Source organism: Caretta caretta, chromosome 16 (genome assembly GCF_965140235.1).
Source record: "Caretta caretta isolate rCarCar2 chromosome 16, rCarCar1.hap1, whole genome shotgun sequence".
NCBI classification, from domain to species: domain Eukaryota; kingdom Metazoa; phylum Chordata; order Testudines; family Cheloniidae; genus Caretta; species Caretta caretta.
The window spans coordinates 2,875,125-2,885,244 of NC_134221.1; the positions used below are offsets into that span (position 1 = coordinate 2,875,125).

Genomic DNA, 10,120 nt, shown 5'->3' on the forward strand with positions numbered 1-10,120 from the left:
TCGAATTGAATTTAGCAAAGTCCCTAGTTGTCAGTCCCTCTGAACCAAGTGTAGAATTTCCCTTGTGGCACAGCAGAGACTGGGAGAAAGCAGGGAGCCTTCTTGCAGGGTGTAGATCTTGCTGGGGCTTGGAATTGAGCCTGAACGCAGGTATTACCCCAGCTTGCTGCTACATGAATGTGTAAGGTTGTGTGTGTGTCTGCAGCTTTCCAAAGGTTAAAATGAATGGGAGTCACAGACAGGGGGCTGCATGTTTGCTATATTGCTTCATGCTCTTTCTCTTTTGTATTCACCTCTAGGTGACCCTGATGCTGCTGGATCAGAATAACCGGGAGCACATTATCGACGCTTTCCGACCCGATGTGACGTCATCGTCCTTCCAGCGACCCGTCACCGAGATGAACGTTGCCAGTGGCTGCCCACTCTTCTGCCCAGTCTCCAAGATGGAGGCCAAGAACTCTTACGTGCGTGACGACGCCATCTTTATTAAAGCCATCGTAGATCTCACAGGCCTCTAAAGCCTCCTCCCCACCAGGAGCACTGAGCACAGTGCTAGCCGACCAGGGCTTGCCCTGTGCTGTACCCTCAGCATGCCCCAAAGCAGGGGCAGAGTCCAGACCTGGCCCCGTCCCTGAAGGGACCTGCTCCGCTGAGTGGAAATGCAGTGTCTGATGGGAACCCTCCCTTGGTGTCAGAACACCAGCTGCTGTAGTGCAGATCTTCCTTGAGAAGAGGCTTGTGTTGAAGTTAGTTTGAGTTTGATCCATGATCAATGGGGACTGGATGATTCCCTGCAGGAATCAGCTACCAGGGCTCCCTGCACCCAGGTTTCAAGCTAAAACGAAGGCAGCTCTTATGTACTTGTTTAATGCACAACTCCTACAATGGAACAGGCATTCAGCTTGCCCAGAGCATCACTGCACATCTCCCTTTGGCCAGGCCCTTTCATTCTCCTAGGAGAGCTCCGTGTTAGAGGGAGCTGGTTTCTCTCTGGTGTTTTTGCTTAAAGGTTCTGTAATTCTGTGTTGCTGGTTGGTTTGATCTTTGACATGAGGGTGTGAGGGAAGACGTGGCCTAGGAGCAGGCAGAGGAGGTATGTGGGCTTGGCACGGCAGAGATAGCTGTTAGCTCTCCGGGAGAGGGAAGCCGTTTAGCAGAGTCTCACTGGCCTCTCTTTGGCAGACATAGCTGCAGAGGCACTTTGAGTGGGGCCATATGTCAGTAGGGCAAGAGGAAGCTGTTCCCAGTGTCCATGTCAGAGACCCAAACCCCTGCCTGGGTTTTATCTGTAAGTGATCTGATGGGAGGGGAAGTGTAGAGTGAGGGAGGACAGCACCTGCGGAATATTTTCCTCCTTTCTTTCAGTGTAGGCGTCCTATAGAACCTACTGCTCTGGTGCTCCAGGTGCCTTTGGCATAGCTTGTGTTTTTAACGACCAAACAGATGAGTCTTGTAACTCTCTGGAGCGGCTCTTGACCAGTCAGAGAGGTGCCTTGGAATCTAATTTGTTGCCTGTTAATGGTTAATGCCGGGAGCTGGGCTTAGGGCAGGACAGCCTTGGTACCCCGTGTGTGAGCTGGTTAGCACCCCAGGAATGAGGGTTTAGCTGAGGGGGTGAGCTCATTAGCTCCTTTCCCCACCGCTCTCATCCTGGCTCTTAGCGCATCTCTCCATTTGCCTTTGCAGGCAGGCCCCTTCTGGTGTTCCCTCTCCTGGAGTCGTTGGTCCCCCACCGAGTGTCCTCCCCCAGGCGGCAGGAGATCTTGAATGTGAACTCTTGGGCTCTTCACTCTGTCAAGGGGGGTTAGTTGTTTACAAGGCTGGGGGACTAACAGCCACTGCAGCCCTGATTGCTGTGCGTAGCTTTTCAGTAGCACTGACTGGTGGCTTCCTTCGCGGTCACGCTCTCCAGAGCAGCCTGGCCAGCTCAGTGTGCTCTCTCCAGCCAGCCAGTCTGCAACTGCTTGGTTAGAAACTGTCTTAGGGCTTTCCCTGTGTACTCTTCCCTCCCTGAGTTCCTTGCACTGTGGCCCCAGTTGTTTTTCTATTTCGTGGAGAATGGGTCCCCCTCAGTGTGTTGCCATTGTGGCTAATTGGCCCCTCAGAGTTACTCTGTGGTGGTCACCTGTAACTCCAGAGTGGCCATTAGTCACTTTACAGCCTTATTTGTGGTTTTCTGTCTCCTCTCCCCATGGGTCCTGTTTTCTCCCACCAATACAAACCTTCAGGTTCTCTTTGGCCAAAGCACCCAGCTAGCTGCTTTTTGAACCATCCTTCAGGTGTTGTCCCAGCCCTGTCCAACCCTTCCCCTGCTCTTCTGGCCTGGAGGACAGGCAAAGAGGCTGGCCCTGCTGCCCATGTCAGAGGTGCTCCCGGTGGTTGGCTGGAGCCCCCAGAGAGCAACAGCCCAACTTCCAGTTAGCATCAATGATCCGCTGCCTGTGTGCAGGGGAAGGAATTCTCTGTGGAACGATCACCAGTTAGCAAATGCAAGGGAATCCAGGGTTGTGAGATTGTGGCCCTCTCCGTGGAGGAAGGCCATAGCCCCGCTGATGTGTCCTCTAAAGAGAGAAATTGTGTGTTCCCCACTTGGTCTACAGAGCTGAGACACTTCTGCCTTCACGCTGTCCTAGCTCGGACCAGTGACAGGCTGTCTCACTGTAGGCCACCACTCAAGCGTAGGCAGCTGCCTGCTTCGGTCCACTTGGCCCCATACTCCTCCCAGCCCTTCCTGACACCTCAGCTGAGGTCAGAAATCAGTCAGTGGAGATGAGTTTTGATTCCAGGCTAGGGTGACGGGAAGCTTCTGCCAGGACTAAAGGGGTGCATATTGGCTCGTGCCCACAGAGAAGTAAGCCAGCAGGGGTCTCCAGCACTGCACTGCTCCCCAACTGAGAGGCCACTATTATTGAGCCGTTATTTACACATCTCTCATTTCTGGGCCAGGAGCAGTGGCTGGTTCTCTAGGATGGGGGCAGGGAACGGATTATCTGTATGCAGAACTCCCCATCCAAAGAGGTGCCAATTCCATGATCTCCAGCTGCCAATAAACAGATGTAAAACAGCCGCTCCATGGGAGTCAAAGGGAATTAAATCAGCTCAGTTTAAAGACCAACTTCTAGATACTGGAGGGTCACTGGAGCAGGCTGGGGTCTGAGTTCCTGCACCGCCCCAGGCTTCCAGTCCGTACAGTACTCCACAGCAAGCTGTCTGGGTCTCTCTGCTCTCCCAGCCCTGCATTGACTCCAGCCACTGTTCCCTGCCCTGAGGCAGTGCTGCTGCATGCCCAGTGGCAACAGGCCTGGGGGCTGTTCAGTTTCAGAACACTGTGCCCAGATGGGGCCCAACCCCTCAGGAACTAGCAGTTTCTCCAGCCTGTTCCCCTTTATGCCAGGAGTCTGTTTTCTGTTACGTGCACTCTCCAAATCCCCCTTGCAGTGACTCTCCTGAGCCTTTGGGCACTTGCTAAGAGTGCTTTCCCTACCTGAGGAGGCTGGAGACCACACATTCCTGTAGACTGAGCAGCTGATTGGCTGTTTGCAGGGGCCAGCCTGACACTCTGTACTACTGTCCTCCAGCCCTGGGAGGGTCCACTGACAAGGCCATGGCAGAGTTAAACTGCTGCAGCAGAAGGCAGTGGGAGGTGAGCTCTCCCCTGCTTTGGGAAGTATTAGCTTTGTCTTCAGTGGCCGGGGCCTGCTTTTTGAGAAACATCAGTGTCACTGCTGGGCTTGTCCCTCCACAGCAAGCTCTGGGGATTTAGAGTACAGCTGCCTTTGGGGGGTTGAGCGGTCAGGCAGTAAGGGGACAAGTGGAGATTTCTGGCCTAAAGCCCTAGCAGGGACCCTGAGGTTTGAAAGGCGTCTCTGGCACATACGGTATATTGGCATCTGCTGTGGGTTCTGTCCAAGATTCAGTCTGGTGGCTGGGGTGGAACCCAAAGCCAGCTCTATATAGTGCTTGTGGCAGGAGAGACCAAGGTGCTGTGCTGGAGCTGTCTGGCTCTCCCTCCCTGTGGAGAGGTGTTGGGATGAGTTTTTCGCCAAGGTTCAAAGCCTCCCTAGGATGGCTGGGACTGGCGCTGCAGAAACAGCCCTGTTCCACATCGTGCTGGGGACTTCACAGACACGTGCTGGGCCCCTGCCCCAGGAGCTGCTATCCTAAACAGTGAGGGGAGAGGACTCCAAAGAGAGCAGCATCCAGACTCCCCTGCTGTTCTGTGCTGTGGCAGTAGTGGCCTGCTGTGCAGCAAATGGCTGCTGCTGTGCTTGTTAGACCACATTTTGTGCAAAGTGTGGTGGCTCCAGCAAGCGATTGCGCCCTGCTGCACAGGCCTGGATGCTGTTAGTGGCCCCGTTGATCCCTGTGTGACACACGAGGTGTTGGGGGATGCTTGTGCTGTCACTGCTGCACCTTCCCTCCTAGTATAAATTCACCCCAAAGCCTGCTCTGGCTTCCTGCTAGAGCCCCAGTGCTCCCATGCTGGAGAAGACCCCCTGGTTCCATCCAGGCTGTAATATTGACCAGAGGAGCCCAGCTCTGGCACAGAAGGAACCACCTGTTATATCCATCTCCTGGAAGAGGGTCCTATTGCATGAGCAAGCCTGTTCCAGCTGAGGGCACAGTTGGGCTGCTGCCCGTTTAAGCACAGCAGAGTGGAGGGGGAGAGAAGGGGTCCTAGTTTCTGAGGAAGTCACTTGAAAGATTTCCTGCTTTTCATGTTGTTCTCTAGAGGGCTGAGAGTCCCACCCCATTGCTTACCAGCTGTGCTAAGGTTGATGGCTTTTCCATGCAGGACCGCCTACCCTCCCCCCCCCAATTATTTCAGCTTACTGCCTCCCTTCAATTACTGTCGGTGGAATTGATTGGCTTCCCCCTGCTGGTGGCTATGATGCATTCAGCTGCAGCAAGGTCTGTGTCCACAAAATGCCAGAGTGCTTGAGAGGCTAAATGCCACCTGTGCCATGCAGCACCCACTTTGTGAAAAGGTGGGGGCTGGAAAGCCAATGGAGGCATGGCTGTTCCTTCCCCAGTGCTGCTGTTCAGAGGATGTAAAGTACGCATGGACGAGGCAGGCGGAAGGTAGCTGAGACTTGTACTGAAGCTCCTGCCGTGGTGCTGTTTTGTGCATGGATGCACTGAGAATTACCAGCTTGAAATGTGCTGTATGTGTATTTCACTGAGCCAGCTGTGGATACCTGCTTCTTAGCTGGGAAACAGACCAGTGATGGTCTGTGATCCTAGCCTCATACAACCTCCCCTCTGAGTCCAGTCAGTAATGGGATAGCTATATCACAGCTCCAGCTGTCCGTTTCACACAACTGCCTTGAAAGACACTAGCAAATCTGCCTGGCCAGCACCATATCGTCATAGAATATCAGGGTTGGAAGGGACCTCGGGAGGTCATCTAGTCCAACCCCCTGCTCAAAGCAGGACCAATCCCCAACTAAATCATCCCAGCCAGGGATTTGTCAAGCCTCACCTTAAAAACTTCTAAGGAAGCAGATTCCACCACCTCCCTAGGTAATGCATTCCAGTGTTTCACCACCCTCCTAGTGAAAAAGTTTTTCCTAATATCCAACCTAAACCTCCCCCACTGCAACTTGAGACCATTACTCCTTGTCCTGTCCTCTTCCACCACTGAGAATAGTCTAGAACCATCCTCTCTGGAACTACCTCTCAGGTAGTTGAAAGCAGCTATCAAATCCCTCCTCATTCTTCTCTTCCGCAGACTAAACAATCCCAGTTCCCTCAGCCTCTCCTCATAAGTCATGTGTTCCAGACCCCTAATCATTTTTGTTGCCCTTCGCTGGACTCTCTCCAATTTATCCACATCCTTCTTGTAGTGTGGGGCCCAAAACTGGACACAGTACTCCAGATGAGGCCTCACCAATGTGGAATAGAGGGGGACGATCACGTCCCTCAATCTGCTCACTATGCCCCTACTTATACATCCCAAAATGCCATTGGCCTTCTTGGCAACAAGGGCACACTGCTGACTCATATCCAGCTCCTCGTCCACTGTCACCCCTAGGTCCTTTTCTGCAGAACTGCTGCCGAGCCATTCGGTCCCTACTCTGTAGTGGTGCATGGGATTCTTCCATCCTAAGTGCAGGACTCTGCACTTGTCCTTGTTGAACCTCCTCAGATTTTTTTTGCCCCAATCCTCTAATTTGTCTAGGGCCCTCTGTATCCTATCCCTACCCTCCAGCATATCTACCTCTCCTGTTTCGTGTCATCTGCAAACTTGCTGAGGGTGCAATCCACACCATCCTCCAGATCATTAATGAGGATATTGAACAAAACCGGCCCTAGGACTGACCCTTGGGTCGCTCCACTTGATACCGGCTGCCAACTAGACATGGAGCCATTGATCACTACCTGTTGAGCCCAACAATCTAGCCAACTTTCTATCCACCGTGTAGTCTGTTCATCCAGCCCATGCTTCTTGAACTTGCTGGCAAGAATACTGTGGGAGACCACGTCAAAAGCTTTGCTAAAGTCAAGGAACAACACATCCACCGCTTTCCCCTCATCTGCAGAGCCAGTTATCTCATCATAGAAGGCAATTAGATTAGTCGGGCATGACTTTCCCTTGGTGAATCCATGCTGACTGTTCCTGATCACTTTCCTCTCCTCTAAGTGCTTCAGAATTGATTCCTTGAGGACCCGCTCCATGATTTTTCCAGGGACTGAGGTGAGGCTGACTGGCCTGTAATTCCCAGGATCCTCCTCCTTCCCTTTTTTAAAGATGGGCACTACAATAGCCTTTTTCCAGTCGTCCGGGACTTCCCCCGATTGCCATGAGTTTTCAAAGATAATGGCCAATGACTCTGCAATCACATCCGCCAACTCCTTTAGCACTCTCCGATGCAGCGCATCTGGGCCCATGGACTTGTGCTCGTCCAGCTTTTCTAAATAGTCCCGAACCACTTCTTTCTCCACAGAGGGCTGGTCACCTTCTCCCCATGCTGTTCTGCCCAGTGCAGGAGTCTGGGAACTGACCTTGTTTGTGAAGACAGAGGCAAAAAAAGCACCAAGTACATTAGCTTTTTCCACATCCTCTGTCACTAGGTTGCCTCCCTCATTCAGTAAGGGGCCCACACTTTCCTTGACTTTCTTCTTGTTAACATACCTGAAGAAACCCTTCTTGTTACTCTTAACATCTCTTGCTAGCTGCAACTCCAGGTGTGATTTGGCCTTCCTGATTTCACTCCTGCATCCCCGAGCATTATTTTTATACTCTTCCCTGGTCATTTGTCCAATCTTCCACTTCTTGTAAGCTTCTTTTTTTTGTGTGTTTAAGATCAGCAAGGATTTCACTGTTAAGCCTAGCTGGTCGCCTGCCATATTTACTATTCTTTCTACACATTGGGATGGTTTGTCCCTGTAACCTCAATAGGGATTCTTTAAAATACAGCCAGCACTCCTGGACTCCTTTCTCCCTCATGTTATTCTCCCAGGGGATCCTGCCCATCAGTTCTCTGAGGGAGTCAGTGTCTGCTTTTCTGAAGTCCAGGGTCCGTATTCTGCTGCTCTCCTTTCTTCCCTGTGTCAGGATCCTGAACTCGACCATCTCATGGTCACTGCCTCCCAGGTTCCCATCCACTTTTGCTTCCCCTCCTAATTCTTCCCGGATTGTGAGCAGCAGGTCAAGAAGAGCTCTGCCCTAGTTGGTTCCTCCAGCACTTGCACCAGGAAATTGTCCCCTACATTTTCCAAAAACTTCCTGGATTGTCTGTGCATGGCTGTATTGCTCTCCCAGCAGATATCAGGGTGACTGAAGTCTCCCATGAGAACCAGGGCATGCGATCTACTAACTTGCGTGAGTTGCTGGAAGAAAGCCTCATCCACCTCATCCCCCTGGTCCGGTGGTCTATAGCAGACTCCCACCACGACATCACCCTTGTTGCTCATGCTTCTAAACTTAATCCAGGAGTCTTTTGCTAAGCCATGCAGGGGAGGATTCTTGTAAAATTCAAGCCTCTTTACCCACAAGCCTGTGAGGGAAAGAAACCTTAGGCTAGTACACCAGTCACGGAGGAGAGAAATCAGTGCTGAGGGCTTGTTGTGGTAGGGTTGCTCAGGAGCAAAAGTCAAAAGCAAACAAATCACACCCACAGTTAATCAAACAGAAGTGCAGTAGGCCAGGCTCCTGCGTGAGGAGCTCAGGGGCCGAGCTCTTGCAGCTCTGAAACCAGGCCACCTGCAGGCAGCCCGTGAGTGGCTGAGGGTAAGAGGAGGTGGCCTTATGATGAAGGAACAAGTTTGGTGAGAGGGGCTGTAAAAGTTTTGGTCCTCCTGTTTAGCTGCACTAGCACTATGTAGACAGAGCGGGAGCTCTCCACCTGGAGATGCTAACACAGCTCTTTGCAGCGCACCCAAGGATGGGCACACTGCTTTCCAACGGCCAGCAGCAGTGTAAACAGCTAGCAGGAATGAGGCCTGGCTTTAAGGTTGCCCCACACTTCCATTTTTTACACAGCCATATACAGAAGTGGCTTCATTATCATAGCATTTCCTCACCCCCAGATGGGGTTTTACTTTTGCAGAGTGTCTCCTTTGAGGCATGACTGTGTTCAGAACTCAGTGTGGGTGTTTGGCACTTGTGGAAATGTCTTTAGTTTGATGTAGCTGATGAATCTTCCAGGGGCCTGAGCTGCTTGGTGATTGCTGTGTGCTAGCTTAGCCATAACAATATTTCCTCCATTAGCAGCCTTGCAACACCTTCTCTAGAACCAGCACTAGGCTCGAACCTTTCATGGATGTGTCCAAACAGCACAGGCTCTAAATGTGAAATGAAGTGTCCTCTGTGCTGTTGTATGAGTGAGACCATTAATAAAGTATTGTATCATAAGGGAAGGTTGGACAGTAATGGGACAACATGCAGCACCATCAAGAATGGGAACTAGAAACTGTTCCTGTGAAACTGATGGGCTGGAGGCTTTGAAAGCGGGACCCTTTGTGTGCCACGGCCTCCTTCCCTTCCCTTTACTTTGCTAAAGAACAGGACAAATAACCCTTCCCCCCACCCCCTTACTGTGGTAGCATATACTGGGTCCTGGAGGTGCTGAGAGCTGTTCAGATGCAGGCCCTACCCTGGCAAGTTTACTTTGCAACATGTGCATGTGGGACTGGGAAGAAAGGGGCTTACCTGACTAAAGCCCCACCAGTCTGTAAACTTTTGTTCAAAGGAAAAAACCTGCCCCTGTGAGTCATGGCTCATTGGCACTGCCCCAGCAGACACTCATGGCCTATGTGAAATACATGTATTGCCCCATTTCAGGGAAGGGAAAACAGGCAGCCATCACCATCATGAGGCTGTGGCAAGAACACAGCTCAGACTCCCAGCGCCTCAGCATACTACTTTCAGCTCCCACAACCATGCTCATTTCTCCAGCCCTCCACACATTGGCCACTGACACCAAGCTCCACCCATGGTACCTAAATCCCCATTTAGGCTCCACAGCCATCTATGAAACTCCCACAAAAAGCTGTAGAAGCTTAAACTCACTCAGTGCTTAAAGTTGCTCGGTTGGGGCCTGGGCCCTGTTGGCTTTCTCTAGGCAGCCAGATGCCTAGCTACCACCTAAGCCCCACAGCCCAGGGTAAATGGCATGCTGAGGGGCTTGGCTACGTGAACAGCAGCAGCAATCATGGCCCACTTTAACCGTTCAGGCCCTGGTTAGGACACAGCTGGGATATAGGAGACCCCGGTTCAGCTCCCTGCCTACTGTGCTGGTCTAAGGTGGGCCTCTCTCTACGCTGAATGGGCAGATGGCGCCTAGGCCACTCACCCACACTTTGTGACTCACAGTGGGGGGTCAGGAGGGTCTCTGCTTATTCCAGGCACTGCCCCAGTCAGCAGTGCAATGCTCAAGTCCTTGCTGGATCCTAAGGACAGGTCCACCTAGCGTATTGCCTCTGTACTAGAGTTCTTGGCTAGAGGGGGTTGTTTTGGGCAGTTACAAACATGGGCTTGTACCTCATCTAAAGATGAGGCCGTCTGACGATTCGAGCTTGGATCCTGTGTAGTAGAAAGCCACTCTGCAGCAAGGAGCAGAATGTCTGAACAAACAGACCACCTTGCCGTGCCCAGGCAGTGTGGAGCCAGCACTAA

The 10,120-nt window shown here is 52.0% G+C and overlaps 1 protein-coding gene across 3 annotated transcripts in view; it reads left to right on the forward strand.

Moving 5' to 3' along the window:
* TRAF2 (TNF receptor associated factor 2) overlaps positions 1-1,023 on the forward strand; it is a 42,830-nt gene extending 41,807 nt beyond the window's left edge. For all 3 annotated transcript variants that reach the window (XM_048822859.2, XM_048822858.2, XM_048822861.2), the window contains one exon: positions 300-1,023. In XM_048822859.2, coding sequence (XP_048678816.1) covers positions 300-518 — 219 coding nt within the window. In that variant the 3' untranslated portion in view covers positions 519-1,023. The remainder of the gene's footprint in view (positions 1-299) is intronic.
* Positions 1,024-10,120: the final 9,097 nt, after the last annotated feature.